The following is a 15,009-nucleotide window of genomic DNA, read 5'->3' as shown; positions in this document are numbered from 1 at the left end:
GGTGGGTGCAGGTGTTGTCAGCCTACGATTTCCACATATCCTATCGGGCTGGAAAGACGAATCCCGCAGACAGGCCGTCGAGAAGACCAGACTACGAGGAAGAGAAGGGTAGCCAGAACGTTATGTTGCCTACCCTTCAGAGCAAGCTCCAGAAAGCCATACAGGCAGGAGAAGCCCCGCAGATCAGGCGGGTAGTGGCTGACCTACAAGAAGTTGGCGTCACATTGGGCGAAGACCGGAATAAGGACACCAAGAGTCCAGGTCTCGTTGTCCCTCGAGTCATGGTAGAAGCTATGGCTCAGGGAGAGAGCGCCTATAGTGCCACGACTGAACCCTTGGCGGACTTGATCAAAACCCTTCAGGCGGCTGACGAGCTCGCTGTTTACAGGGCCAAGGACGTGGGGTCGGTGTGAGCGAAGGGCTCTTCAGGCTGGAGAGTAGACGATACAGGCATCCTACGCTTCAAGGGAGCGGCCTACGTGCCTCCTAATCAGGCAGTACGTATGGAAATCTTCAAGATTTGCCATGACGACCCCTTAGCTGGACACTTTGGGTACAAGAAGACCCAAGAGTTGATCCGACGCAAATACTACTGGCCTGGCTTAGACCAGGAGACCAGAGAGTACGTACGGGGCTGCGATCGTTGCCAACGTATCAAGCCCATACAGCACAGGCCATATGGCGAAATGCAGGCATTGAAGATGCCCTCAAAGCCTTTTGAATCCATAAGTATGGACTTCATCACAGACCTACCCCCAAGCATAGAGACAGGCCAAGCCAAGGCCTCAGACTCAATTCTGGTTATAGTAGACCGCTACACCAAGGTATCCAAGTATATACCGTGTAGAAAGGCCATTACAGCCCCAGAGCTGTCGCGCCTTTTCCTTGCGTACTGGGTTAAGGACTTTGGAATACCGGCCGAGATCATAACGGACAGGGGCAGCGTGTTCACGTGCCACTTCTGGTCGGCTTTCTGTTTCCACCTCAAAGTACGGCGTAACCTGTCTACAGCCTTCCACCCTCAATCCGACGGCCAGACTGAAAGGCAGAACCAGAATATTGAGGCTTACCTACGGATCCACTGTAACCAGCACCAGGACAATTGGGTGGAGCTCCTTCACTTTGCGGAGCTCACCTACAATAACGCCTTCCACGACTCCATCCAGATGTCAAGTGAGTTGAAGTTGTTAACTGAGGATGTAATATTTGAAGTATCTATGAGTGCAGATACAGCTATTTATTGTAATCGCTGCTTAATACCAACTAGAAGGTACGCAGCTGATAGATAGCAGTCACCTCAGGGGTATGTCCGATTTAATTGACATTCTGGACGTTTGTAGCTCCTGGCGTTCTACCATAAACTTGCTACAGCATTGGCACTGTTTTTGCTGGATTGGACAGAGTCGTTCGGGCAGTTACTGGGCGAATTAGTTCAGAAACTGATCGTTGGATTGGGATAAAGGTCCAGGCTGGAGTGGTCGAGCTGTATTTTCCCCGTGTCTCCCGGTATACGCCTAGGTTTTTTCGAGCATACTTTACTCTCTTTATGTGTGTGCGTAGCGCGGCTGCTCCTTTAAAAACACTTCAGCAGTACATGCATGTTCTCATACATTGAGCGATTGTTAGGTCAGCGTTGTGTGTTGGCCAGCCGTTGTAGATAGCCTGGTGTGACGGGCATGTACATCCTCTCCAGATGCCTCTAGCTATGCGGGTATCTGTCGCCATAGATGCATCGCACTCTCCCTGAATCCGCATCTCCTCTTCTTTCATCTTGAAGAATGACAGCTCCGCCTGTTCCAGCCCTTGAGATGTACCCTTCACTAGTTCCTTCGTTGCTCTGATCTCCTCATGGTAGTGGACGAGAAGCTGCCGCAGGTGTTCGATCTCTGCCTTGAGAAGTAACGATGGAGTGGATCCCCGCGAAGGAGGAAGAGGCTTGTCGAGCATCGGTAATGGCGTTGTTAGTGGCAATGAAGTTGGTATATCGTTTGTAATATAGCTTCCACTGACTTTAAACATATTTGCGACCTCAGGGGAGTGCGGGAGATATCCCAGCTTTATAGCGATTGTTATTTATAACAAGAGGCATAACGAGGACTGGAGAGCAAGACGGAAAACATGCTCCGGAGGTTGAAGTCCACAGATCGGATGGAGGCTGGCCAGGGCTTCTAGTGACAGGGGTGGAGCTCGTTAGCCAGAGTTTCCAGATAAGAGCAAGTGGCGCTTTAAGCGCTGTGGTGGTTGCGGGGGATCAGCGAGTAAACGTGGATGCAGAGGCGCCACGACACTCTTTGCAGTGCTGCAAGACAAGACACAGGATACGGGGTTCAGGACCGCCACTAAAGAGTGCAGTACTGTCTTTGCAGTACTGCAAGACAAGAAACAGGATACGGGGTTCAGGACCGCCACTAAAGAGTGCAGTACTGTCTTTGCAGTACTGCAAGACAAGAAACAGGATACGGGGTTCAGGACCGCCACTAAAGAGTGCAGTACTGTCTTTGCAGTGCTGCAAGACAAGAAACAGGATACGGGTCAGATCTCCGCGAAAGAGGAAGAGGCTTGTCGAGCATCAGTAATGCCCTTGCTAGTGGCAATGAGGTTGTTATCGTTTGTTTGTAATATGGCTTCATAGGGCACAGTGGCCAGGGGTGGAGGTCGTTGGCCAGAGTTTCCAAATAAGGGCAAGTGGCACTTTAAGAGCTATAGTTGCGGGGCTCAGCGAGCAAACGTGGAAAAGAGAATACAGGCTTCAGTTAGACGAACAGCGATATTCAAGCCTGCTGCAGAGAGAGGGGCTTGTGTGATAACCTTCAGTCGACGATTTGAGTATCATCTGTGCATGTCCCAAGCTTGGATTCTTGGCGCGTCCCAAGCTTGGCATTCCCGTGCATTCGTGAAGCGTTGGGGTGGCGCCTCTGCATCCACGTTTACTCGCTGATCCCCCGTATTTTTATGGGGGATCAGCGATTAAATGTGCTTAAAGCGCCACTTGCCCTTATTTGGAAACTCTGGCCAATGAGCTCCACCCTGTCACTGGAACCTCTGATAAATAACAATCCCTATAAAGCTGGGATATCTCCCGCACTCCCGAGAGGCCGCAAACATGTTTAAAGTATATGGAGGCCATATTACAAACGATATACCAACTTCATTGCAACTAGCAACGCCATTACCGATGCTCGACAAGCCTCTTCCTCCTTCGCGGGGATCCACTCCATCGTTACTTCTCAAGGCAGAGATCGAACGCCTGCGGCAGCTTCTCGTCCACTACCATGAGGAGATCAGAGCAACGAAGGAACTAGTGAAGGGTACATCTCTAGGATTAAGCCGCATTTCTTGGACGATAGATGTTCGATCAGCCGCGCTTGCTGCAGGGGCGCGTAGGTAGAGAAAGTCAACAGTCTCAGGGCATACGGCTCTTTTGAGGGCATCTTTCCCTTGAGTTATTTTATCCCATACAGACTTGATATGTCGGAGATAGTGGATTATTTCCTTCACTTAAGTTAGCTTGTAGTCAATAGAGGGGTTAATAGGACCTACTTGCCTCGTCCATGCGAAGAGCAAGGAGCTTCTCAATGTTCCCCAACTCAAGCCCTTTCCACAAGCCTGGGAAATCACGAAGCTCGTTAAAAGCGCCTGATATTTCTTCATGGCGTAGAAGACTCTCAAGGCTAGTTACTTTGCCAGAGGACAGGCGTGCTTTCCAAAGTTGAACATTCTTGTCCAATCCGAAGGTGATGGCTTCCACAATCTTGAGGTAGATTTCACCATCTGAGTAGCTCGTCTGATGATCGAAGTGCTCTTTCTCCAGTCGTAGCACCCTCACCAATCCATCGACAATCTCATGGTGAAGATCTAGCGATTCAATTTCAGCTTTAGCTTCACGAAAGAAAGAACTGGAAAACTTCGCAGTAGCCATGCTTGATTACTTTAGTAAAGGCAAGTGAGAGTAATGAAGGTCAATGGTTCACCACATGGGTCTCTACCACCACAACAGATGTACTGCTGGAATCCATCATCAAGCTCTTTCAATGAACAATCGTTGATGCAGAGGGAGAAAGGAGAAGCGGTACTCACATCTGGTGGGGTGGCCACCTCTACACCCCCGCCAAAAGCGGTGCCAGCCCACTTGTCTTTGTTTGGAAACTCTGACCAACGAGCCCCACCCCTGCCCACTCTCACTGGGACTGCCTATGAAGGAATCCCAGTCCATATTCTGTTTCTTGTCTTCCAGCAGTAGAAACTTACTGTCCAATCTGTAGTGGCGGGTCCCCCCCCATATTCTGTATTCTGTTTCTTGTTTTCCAGCCACATCCAGCCCATATTCTGTTTCTTGTCGTCCAGCAGTAGAAACTTACTGTCCAATCTGTAGTGGCGGGTCCCCCCCCATATTCTGTTTCTTGTTTTCCAGCCACATTCAGCCCATATTCTGTTTCTTGTCGTCCAGCAGTAGAAACTTACTGTCCAATCTGTAGTGGCGGGTCCCCCCCATATTCTGTATTCTGTTTCTTGTTTTCCAGCCACATCCAGCCCATATTCTGTTTCTTGTCGTCCAGCAGTAGAAACTTACTGTCCAATCTGTAGTGGCGGGTAGGCTGCGCACTACTCGCTCAATACTCGGCTCACTCGCTCAGTGGGTTACTCAGCTGGGTGAGTAGCTGAACCTTTTACTCGACTCGGTGAGTGAGGTCAATACTCAGTTACTCTGTAAAAACCCGGTGAGTACTCGGCTATCACGTGTAAGATTTATGCATCATGTGAACAGTCCCTCATACGATTAATACTGTTTTATGGTTAAGTTAAAGTATTACATCTATTAGCATCACTCTCGCCATCTCTAGTAAGCTGTGAGAACGAATCATGTATATTCCTCTATCTAAGTACCATGATTATCAGAAGATTATTAGAACGCTATTATCTATTATATATGCTTAAGAACATCCCTCCACCTTGCTTGATGAGGCCGGCCAGACCTACTAATACCTAAAGTATTTATAGGGTCTTGATGAGGATCCTCGACTGAGCGGAACGAGCTATGAGTCAAGATAACTGTGTATAGAACTTGTTCATAAAATGTCTCTTGTGTGAGAATATGATCTTATTATAGGTATTAACCTACATAATTCTGGTAATAATCTGGTAATCCTTACTTGTTGAGGTTGCATTTGATTGATTCGCATTTGATAGAGACTATCCTTCCCATCTGTGACTTCTTTTTGCAAATGTCTGATGCAAGATGTGTTGCCATAGACTTTGGGCCAGCAGACTTGATTGCAGGATGCGTAAGGGCCTTCGAACAATAAGTACAAATAACACATGGTTCTCCAGAAAGCCGGTCTGCTCCTTGGTGATAACTTCTCCAGTATTGAGAACTCCAGTTGGTTGAATCCCATGCAATCTTCATAAGGAGTTTTGTAGTATGATCTGAGTGTTGTTCATACCATCGTGATAGCTTCCACCACTCAATGAATATATCGTGTGTATCCTTAGTCCATTTGACGAATTGGTTTAACTTGCCAATATATTCAAGGCCTGCAGGGACTTTGTAAGGATGCCTGTCCCTCAGTGATGGAAAGGATCTGAGTCGGGCAGGTTACGGTCACATGATAAGAGTTAAGGCAGGTTAGCTGAGTCGGACCCGTTTCGGGTACTTAAGGAGATTGACCCAACGGGGGTTCCTCTCTTCATCTTTTTTGTATCCTTCGTAGTAGACCTATAGGATAGCATCCGTTTAGCCTCTGACTCGCACTCTCATATGCTATTACTATGAGCTGGGTGCCCTGTGTCCTTACAGACTTAATTTAATGAGGATAGTCGTTGAGAAGACGGAAAAGAGTCTGAGAATACTGTCAGAATCAAACAACTCTGAGTATTGAGATGGCATTTGGCAAATTGCTCGATTATCAGAAGGTTACCAGAAGTCTGGCTACGATGAAGTACTTAAATACCTGGTTTTCCAACGCGAAAGGTACTCCAGCGCTATAACTTTAGCAACTCAAGTTCTCCTCTACTCTAGCTCCAGGAACAACATATCCTGTGCAGCTGATACCTTAGCCCACTTTTCCTTATCAAACTTCTTAGAGTAGACAAGTAAGAACGCCTCTTTGAAGCTAGAACTATGAGTGGATATTTGCAACCATCCATTGTCGACAAGATTGTAAGACTTTGGGTACCACTGCACAGGTCCTGGTAATTAGGCCCACTTTCCAAACTGCCTGCTCGTACAAACAGAAATATTTATGTGGTGGGATAACCTCGTGAAAAGTGCTATAATAAACAATTAGTATTGCCAGAAGATTGCTAGGATGATCAGAGACGTACCCTTCCTCTACATCAATCCACGGCATATACTCAAAGAGACGCTCAGGCTTCTTTCTCAGCTTTCCAGCCTTTCTCGTATATGAGTGGATACAGCTATCCCAGAAATGTTGCCACTTGCGGAAATTGGACTCTTCATGGGCCTATCAACTATTAGTATCACCAGAAGATTACCAGATTATGAGGTAGCATACATCAATGTGCGCTTGAGTTAAGAGAGCCTGGGTGCTAGTGATCTCTTCATCGGAAAGCTCATCTGGTAGAACAGCCTCGTCATTTAAAATATCTCGCGCTGTAACATAAGCTCCAACTCCAAATCGTCTTCAACCTCAGTATCCTCCCATTCGCTGTTATGATTGTCATCGATTGGAATACTTGAGATACCCTCAAATGCAGCAAGCTCAGACAGAAGTTGTTTGGGCGGAGTAGATGGTGGGGCTTGTGGAGAAGAAGAGGCGCTAATATTCTTGACTTTCTGATTCGCAATGCAAGATGCATGGGTACCCTTCTCAGTCCTGTTTATAGTTAGATTGAGGCTACCAGAGATTACCAGAAGGAACTTACCGAACACAAATACGCTCAACCTTCAATTCATTCTGTAGACGTGTCTTGTCTTCAGTAGAGGCAGCGATATACTTTGTGTAATGACACAGGGCACCCAGCTCACAGTAATAGCATATGAGAGTGCGAGTTGGAGGCTAAAAGGATGCTATCCTATAGGTCTACTACGAAGGATACAAAAAAGATGAAGGGGGAACCCCGTTAAGTTTGTTTCCTTAAGTACCCGAAACGGGCCCAACTCGGTTATCCCAACCCTAGCCCTGAACCTTCCACCGCAACAGGTCCGCATCGACCCTGAACCCTACACCCTTACCGTCCCCCACTATAGTGTAACTCGCTATGTCCTCCTCTACTGGTCCGAAACCACACCGAGTCGGATTTCATGCTTGTGGTGACCGTAACAGCTCTGAGGCGGGTTCTTCGAGTATCTAGGTAAGGAGGCATCCTTACACTTTGCAGACTTATATAACTTCTTTAAGTAGTAGCTCAGATCAGCATGGTCAGCCTTGAGTGCTAAGTGAACAGCCTTCTCATCTTCAGTAAGGTTGGAGACGCAGTTGCGAGCTTTGATAGTATTCGCATTAGTGGAGAGTTCTTCATGTGCCTTGAGTTTCGCCATACTAACTAAACACGTGATTAGCAGAGATCTCCAGAAGTTCTGGCTATAGAATCAAGATAATAAACTTAGTTGAAGTCCTAGAGAAGAGGTAAAGGCTCAAAAGGGAAGAAGAATGTGTAGATCGGAGAGTAACCAAGGAAGGTGGTTCTAAGGTCGTGGTTATTTTAAAGTTGCAAACAAAAATATTTGTGAAGGAATATTCACCTACAAAGAATTACTGCTCCAAAAACAACACCACAATGCGCACCTTCATATAAAACACATACCTTTCAACCTCTACCTCTTTACTATACTCTTCTTCTGCAATATTCTTTCTACAAACTCACTGTAAGTACACATATCTTTTGATCTACTTCTTTATCTTGTGTTTACTTTACTAACTCACCTTGATATTAGCAAATGACTCGTACCAAGCAAACTGCTAGGAGATCAACTGGCAGCATAGCACCAAGGATGCCACTTGGATTACGGGCTGGCTCTGGGCTTGGCGGAAAGGGACAGGAAAAGGCTGTGGGCACAGCAAGAAAAGCTCCAGTTTGCTCATCTCAAGCTAGCAACAATCATGCTCAGAAGGCCACGCGCTGCACAAAGTCTAGTAAGAGGATTACCAGAGGATTACCAGAGGATTACCAGAACTCTCTAATAAACATATAGGCACCAAGGCTCTCCGCGATATCAGAAGACAGCAACTTGATACTAGCTCCCATTCCAGCGTCTTGTTAGGGAAATCACAGAAGACTTCAAGTCCAATCTTCGCTTCCAGCAATCTGCTATCCTAGCTCTTTAGGAAGCTGCTGAATGCTTCCTCATTCAAGAATTTGAGAGTATGATGTTTAAACATAGTGACAGGGACATACTAACAGTTATAGTGACAAACCTCCTCGCTATTCATGCGAAGAGAGTGACAATTCAGGCAAAGGGTATGATATTGGTTCGGCGTTTGCAGGATATGATGTTTAAGCTGTGGGCTTAATCGATGGAAATGTCTCTCACCCAGGAATGAAGGTCAGATGAGTTCTGGCAACCATCTGGTAACCTGGTACCTAAAGGCCAAAGGTTATAGTGTGGAATAGGACATCAACAATATGGGAATGGAGTTGGAGTTATGGCGTCTTGATCAATGAAGTCGCACCCCGTTTTTAACATAAGTAATGGCTAATCAAACACGTGATATAACTGAGTTGCCAAGACCCATACTAGGTACTCAGCAAGTGAGTAATCCTCATTCAACAATACTCGGGACATGAGTGAGTAACTCAGCTGGGTGAGTAAAAATTCTACTACTCGACTCGTGAGTACCCAGTGCGCAGCCTAGTGGCGGGTCCCCCCCATATTCTGTTTCTTGTTTTCCAGCCACATTCAGCCCATATTCTGTTTCTTGTCGTCCAGCAGTAGAAACTTACTGTCCAATCTGTAGTGGTAGTGACCCATTACTAGTGGTCCTGCCCATTCCCCATATTCTGTTTCTTGTCAGTACAATCGTACTGTCCGCTCTGTACTAGTGGTCCTGCCAAGTAGTGTCCAATGTGTGTCCAGCCCCGATAATAGACAATAGTATAAAACTAAACCGTTCGCCATAATCACTCCTAGCAGTGGTACCTGAGCGTCGGGAATATCCAACAAAGTTGGGTGGGTATTGGGTGGGTATCCCAGCCGAGCAGAATTATCATTTAGCACGTATCAAGTGAAGCAGCCGCAATAAGGGTTTCGGCATAGAGTACAGTATATAGAACAGTAACAATTAAATCTATCAACTAATCTATAATATCTATTTGGCCTGCAATACTATTTGTAAGACCCTGTGAGGCCCAGCTTCACTCGTGAAGCCAGAATGTGGCTTCGGCGGCTGTCTCTGAGCATCTAGAAGAAATACTTGTGAGTGAACTTCATGCAGATGGCGAACAAGAGAGATTTCGTTCGTAAAAGGTTTTCTGCTGCGAATACAATGCTGATGCAGGCAGAGGTATTCCGATGTATTATGAATTCGGTCGCAATGGCGCTGAAGATCTCTTTTGAATGCAAAGGGCAACACGTAGCGCGGACAACTGCGATGAGGACAGGAATGTTCTGTGTTAGTGTTGCCTTGGCCGCAGTGGAGAGTCGCCCTGCGTGTAAAAGTCACTTCATTCATCTGTTGGGACATATACTCCATTTGGCGGTGATGTCGAGAATGGCGGGTTAGAGCGGCCGTGGTCGAAAAGGGCTTCTCATAGTAAACACAATCAATATAGCGACATCCGTGATGGCGAGAGTGGCGACATCCGTGATGGCGAGAGTGGCGACTTAGAGCATCCTTGGTGTCAAAGGGCTTCTCATGGTGCGCACAATCAATATAGGGACACGGATATAGCATCTTGGTTCTAGCAGGCCCACATTTGACTTTAGACAGGTCCCGAAGGTTGCGCAATAATACAAGCCTCCCTTCTTGTGATTGATCTGATGCCTCAAACAGCATCTCAGTCACGGTGGCGCGCCATGGCGGTAGCGTGTAGTCGTTCAATTCTTTGGAGAGCTCCTGGGCTGCGTTGTCTTGCCGTTGCATTCTGAGATAACGTAATCCATCAGTTTTGATCCAATCCTCTCTGAGCTTCTTTGTCTCAACTCTTCTAAGACGTGCTAATTCCACATTCATCTTTGTTTTCGCAGCTTTAACAAGGGCTGCGCTTGCCGCGCTCTGCTTAAGGTCCTGCCATTCCTGGCGACGCTCAATGTATTTAGGGTGTTTCCTGAGCTTCTGATGCAGGTCCGTACCGCGGAGGTCGCATGGTGCGCCTGGGAAGTGTTCAGCAGCTAAGCTGCGCAACGGCCGTAGACGATCAGTCTTTGCAGTTCTTTTATGGAACAGGCTTTGTAAGTCAACACCGACATGTTTGTTGACATAGCGTGCTTGTAACACCTTGGCATTCTTATGACCCATCAAGATGCCTGTTTCTGCCCATGTAGCAGACTCTGCGACAAGGTTAGCGCAAGTTCCGGCCTCGCTGTCAAATTACATACTTTCTAGAATATTGGCAGCTCCGCGCCTAATAGCGTATGAAGTTACTTGGCATCTGTATCCTGCACGGTATGCAAGCGCTGTCAAGGCGCGGTAAGAAGCAGCGTATGTCCATGCAGCCGTCCCGTCTGCTGCTCGAAAAAGGGGCATATCTAAGACCTCATCTTTGAGAGGGACTTCAACAACGCTACGATCTAACGTAGCGCAAAAAAGCTCTTCTGGCTTAATATCAAATGCGTCGTGTTCGTATGCTAAGGTAAGGAAAGGCATAATTGGGCATAGGTGTGGATAGGCCCGGTCCTCCCAGAGCGTTATTGTAACACTAAGCTATGTCAGCTCCGTTAAGATAGCCTATTGTCTATAGATACTCACAATTCATCCTCCTCGTCTCTGTCCCCCTTCATAAGTTTGAAGGTAACTGTGAGGCTCATCTGAGGTGGACCGCCTTCGACATCCCGAGTGAGGTGGAATTTCAAATCCTCAAACGAGTTAGCAAACGTATGAAGTAAAGGCTAGATATATACTAACTCTATATTTCATAGCCTCATTGCTGTTTCGATATGAATCTGATACGACGACTGCCCCTGGCCGAGATACAGTGTATGCAAGGCATAGAAGAAAGAAGTGCAACTTAACGCGGTCGAGCTGGTTTCGGAAACTGTGCTTGTCCTCTACCCACAAGTAACGAATGAGCACTTCGAGATCTTGCGAGTCTGCCATTGGCTTCGGGCGGGCCTTGCTACTAAGCGCGAGCAAATCTTTCAAGTCTGTCTTAATCCACTATCCTTATATTAGCTTCTTTGGTACTATATAAGGACATCAACAAGTATCATTTTACATCTTTCACTTCCCCCACTACCCTCTGTGGAATCTCAATATCGTGTTCATGCTTGTACGCTGTCGCGAGGCGTGTAACGTATGGGCATAAGGTGTTGAGGGACAGGCGTGGGCCTAGCATCCCTTTATGCTCGATTGCTAACATCTTGAAGAAGCTCTTCATGTAACCTGCGCTTGGGACCAGCGCTGGCTGGTCAATACGCAATGCAAAGTCCTGCCATAGCGAGAGGATAGACTTGTATCCTCTCTTTGTTGGAGGGGCAACTTTTGGTGGACGTTTCTTCGTTGATCCCTGCTGCTCGATATCTGCCAGTAGTTCATCCTTTGAGAGCTTCATAACCACTGTTCTCTTCAAAGATCGACGTAAAGAGCAAAATAACCAAGAAAATGCTCAAGAACAAAGGAAATATGAGAGGTAAGATGCAAAGGAAAATGACAGGAAGACGAAAGGGAAGAAGGGGGAATGAAGGGAAGAGAAGGAGCAGGTGTGTGTGGACACCAAATTGGGGATGGGCCATGCGCCGACATGATGTCCACGGCGTTGTGCACATGGAAAGTTGAATCCTAGAATCGGAAAACCCACTGGGGACGCCCAACAGTCCAGGATCTAGAACCCAGAAACGGAATGTTGTGTTGGATGCTGCAGAGATAGGAATGCGTAGTCGCGAAAACCGAAAGTTGTGGTGCTCAAAGCAGCCGGGCCCGCTAACATAGAACGGAATACGGTAATTGGATAACAAGAATCCGGCATCAGTGGTTTAGTGGTAAAATCCATCGTTGCCATCGATGGGCCCCGTGTTCGATTCACGGCTGATGCAAAGTTTCGGATACTCCAATTAGGAGTATCATCATTTTGCTATTTTTTTGTTGTACCTGGCTAAAGATTGCTATTAAAGATTAAGTGAAGTAGGTAGATATATTTTGCAATTTTGATGGCGCTTCGATCCTGCAATCTGTGTTTGTCGATTCAGTCTGCTTAGGTAAGCTAAACCTGGCTCGGGTAGCGGTACAACTGCTTCCCGTTTCTGGGCGACGGTACCCGTGTGCCATAACCCAGAACCAGCGCCATCCCACGTTTGTAGCGTGGAGTTGTGGGGTAGTAGCTGAGGATCCTATGCTCCTCAACAGCTCCTACCTCGGATGGGAATCGAAGCTGGGCCTGGATGCTTACTTGAGCTGCTGCTATCTCTCCTCCCTCCTCCTCTCAACTCCTCTCTACGATTGTGGTAATGAAGAAGAAAGTTACAACATGATTCGGCCGGTATTTCGATTCAATAGCCCGCGGGCCTGTGCGCCTGTGCTTTGTGGAGTCCAAAGTCGGGGACTTCTCACTTTGTCGTATGCTCAGGGACCAACAGAGGTAGAACCTTACCATTCTGTTGCCCTCGTGGAATTAATTCTCAGCATATACTGACTTCATGCCTCATAGCCACCGCTGCTCGACCAAACAGTCCCCCAGCATTTCGCGTCTATCGTCTCGAAGCATGGCGACCAAAACGCGGTGATCTCGCGCGCCCAACACACGCGACTCACGTATGAGGAGCTAGACCAGAGGAGTAGCTCTGTCGCAGCAGGGCTGCAGGCACAGGGTGTAAAGAAGGGCATGAGAGTGGCTGTGAGCTTGGGAAACAACATCGAGTTCGCTGTGGTATGACAAGCCGATGCATAGCTGGTCGGGATGGAGGTGCTGACGGAAAGTTCCCAGACAACATATGCCTTGTTCAAGCTCGGTGCCATTCTGGTAAGTACAGCAGAAGAAGGGTCTTGGCGAACTGCATTTGCTAACTATGCAGGTTCCGCTGAACCCAGCATTCAACTCACCTCAAGTTATCTCTGCCCTATCACATCTCTCAGCAACACATCTCATAATCGGGACCGAGACCAACCTCCATTTCAAACCTCCTCGAGAAAATATATCGCTACTCAAGCAGATTTCCCCAGATCTAACTTCTGGATCTATCGAGTCTGCCTCCGTTCCATCCCTTCAGAAAGTCATTCTCGTCGACAACTCGGCCGGGCGCCTTGATGTCTCAGATTTCAAATCGACAACCTCCTTCAACGACCTCCTATACTCGCAAACACCCCAAGCGATAACCCCAGACTCTCCTCTCCACCGAGACGACATCATCAACATCCAATTCACATCCGGCACCACCGCCCTCCCCAAAGCCGCCTGCCTAAGCCACACCGCCATCCTCAACAACGGCTACTTCATCGGCATGCGCATGGGCCTCACCCCAGCCGACATCATCGTCTCCCCACCCCCCCTCTACCACTGCTTCGGCTCCATCCTCGGCTACATGGCCTCCGCCACACACGGCTCCTCGATCGTCTTCCCCAGCGAAGCCTTCTCGCCCTCCGCCACCCTCATCGCCGTCCAAGAAGAGCGCGCCACAGCCCTCTACGGCGTCGCCACCATGTTCACCGCCGAGCTCGAGCTCCTCTCCAACGGCACCATCGAAGACAAAGGCTTCGAGCACCTACGCACCGGTATCGCTGCCGGCTCCTCCGTCCCCTCCGTCCTGATGGGCAGGTTGCATGACCGCCTCAACCTCACCGGCCTGACCATCTGCTACGGCATGACTGAGACAGCACCCGTATCATGCATGACGACGCCCGATGACCCGCTACAGAAGCGCCTCGACAGCGTAGGTCGTCTCCTCCCCCACGTGCACGCCAAGGTCGTCTCGGTGACCGACCCCGGCCGCGTAGTCCCCATCGGCGAGCGCGGCGAGCTCGCCATCGCCGGCTACAACGTCATGAGCGGGTACTGGGGCGACAAGGCGCGAACAGCCGAGGTGCGCAAGACGGAGACGGATGAGCAGGGTCGCGAGGCCGTGTGGATGTATACGGGTGACGAGGCGCAGATGGATGCTGATGGGTATGTGCATATCACGGGGCGGATTAAGGATTTGATTATCCGCGGCGGCGAAAATATTCATCCTCTGGAGGTGGAGAATGTGTTGTTTGCGCATCCGCAGGTGAGTGAGGCGAGTGTGGTGGGGATTCCGGATGAGAAGTATGGGGAGTGTGTTGCGGCGTTTGTGGTTGTGCATGGGGGGGTTAGGGTGGATGAGGGGGATGGGGAGGGTGGGGGGGAGGGTGAGGGTCCTGTGGTTACGAAGCAGGAGTTGAGGGATTGGGTGAGAGGGAAGTTGTCGGGGCATTTGGTCCCGAAGTATATCTTCTGGACGAAGAACTATCCCAAGACGCCGTCGGGGAAGATCAAGAAGTTTGAGTTGAAGACTGAGGGTATCAAGCTTCGAGATGCAGGGAAAGGATTGTAAAGGTTGTACATAGCAGCGAAGTGCATATTCCCATTTATAAAGTACATACAGAACCATTTCAGAAACAGTTCCCATAGCCCTCGGGATCCTGAACCACAATGCTCCATTATGAGACTCCATGTCCCAATACGCTATTATAATCCATGCAGTCACATCTCCCCAGCACATATAGTAAGTACCTCATTCCAAGTCCTTCCACCTCTCTCCCATACCTGCCTTGCAAGCTACCCTGTTGTACCTGTCCCCCTCGCCACCTCTCCTGCCCCTCCATGACGTCACACCCACCTCCTATATATCAACCTCGCATCTCCCAATGCTAACCCCTTAACCCTTCAGAACCCGTAATACAACAAACGAACGCCCTCACAAACCTCTCTAAGCCCATATAAACA

At 48.4% G+C, this 15,009-nt stretch overlaps 5 protein-coding genes and 1 non-coding gene across 6 annotated transcripts; 2 read left to right on the top strand and 4 right to left on the bottom strand.

Annotated features, from left to right (window-relative positions):
* Positions 1-1,584: 1,584 nt before the first annotated feature.
* On the bottom strand, positions 1,585-1,947 carry VC83_07063 (uncharacterized protein; the record flags this gene model as incomplete). Its single annotated transcript, XM_024470642.1, has 1 exon — positions 1,585-1,947. One exon carries the CDS (start codon positions 1,945-1,947, stop codon positions 1,585-1,587), a length of 363 nt encoding a protein of 120 aa, XP_024322025.1.
* Positions 1,948-3,220: 1,273 nt separating this feature from the next.
* On the bottom strand, positions 3,221-3,919 carry VC83_07062 (uncharacterized protein; the record flags this gene model as incomplete). The annotated part of the gene is made up of 2 exons (XM_024470641.1): positions 3,221-3,267; positions 3,541-3,919. The coding sequence occupies 2 exons, from the start codon at positions 3,917-3,919 to the stop codon at positions 3,221-3,223; spliced, it is 426 nt and encodes a 141-aa protein (XP_024322024.1).
* A 2,088-nt stretch (positions 3,920-6,007) lies between these two features.
* VC83_07061 (uncharacterized protein) lies at positions 6,008-7,498 on the bottom strand (the record flags this gene model as incomplete). Its single annotated transcript, XM_024470640.1, has 6 exons — positions 6,008-6,110; positions 6,322-6,461; positions 6,513-6,610; positions 6,694-6,833; positions 6,883-6,931; positions 7,330-7,498. The coding sequence occupies 6 exons, from the start codon at positions 7,496-7,498 to the stop codon at positions 6,008-6,010; spliced, it is 699 nt and encodes a 232-aa protein (XP_024322027.1).
* Positions 7,499-9,249: 1,751 nt separating this feature from the next.
* On the bottom strand, positions 9,250-11,757 carry VC83_07060 (uncharacterized protein). The gene is made up of 5 exons (XM_024470639.1): positions 11,332-11,757; positions 11,022-11,273; positions 10,866-10,972; positions 10,496-10,815; positions 9,250-10,447 (listed from the first exon to the last, which is right to left on the bottom strand). Exons 1-5 carry the CDS (start codon positions 11,665-11,667, stop codon positions 9,267-9,269), a joined length of 2,196 nt encoding a protein of 731 aa, XP_024322026.1. The 5' UTR covers positions 11,668-11,757; the 3' UTR covers positions 9,250-9,266.
* Positions 11,758-12,077: 320 nt separating this feature from the next.
* Positions 12,078-12,149, top strand: VC83_07059 (the record flags this gene model as incomplete). Its single annotated transcript has 1 exon — positions 12,078-12,149. It is a non-coding gene; the product is annotated as a tRNA-Gly (tRNA).
* A 37-nt stretch (positions 12,150-12,186) lies between these two features.
* On the top strand, positions 12,187-14,793 carry VC83_07058 (uncharacterized protein). The gene is made up of 4 exons (XM_024470638.1): positions 12,187-12,690; positions 12,760-12,978; positions 13,036-13,071; positions 13,124-14,793. Exons 1-4 carry the CDS (start codon positions 12,445-12,447, stop codon positions 14,615-14,617), a joined length of 1,995 nt encoding a protein of 664 aa, XP_024322155.1. The 5' UTR covers positions 12,187-12,444; the 3' UTR covers positions 14,618-14,793.
* The last annotated feature ends 216 nt before the right edge of the window (positions 14,794-15,009 follow it).

This window comes from Pseudogymnoascus destructans, assembly GCF_001641265.1.
Source record: "Pseudogymnoascus destructans isolate 20631-21 unplaced genomic scaffold scaffold_17, whole genome shotgun sequence".
Classification (NCBI taxonomy): Eukaryota; Fungi; Ascomycota; class Leotiomycetes; order Thelebolales; family Thelebolaceae; genus Pseudogymnoascus; species Pseudogymnoascus destructans.
This window is presented reverse-complemented; position numbering and strand designations above follow the sequence as displayed.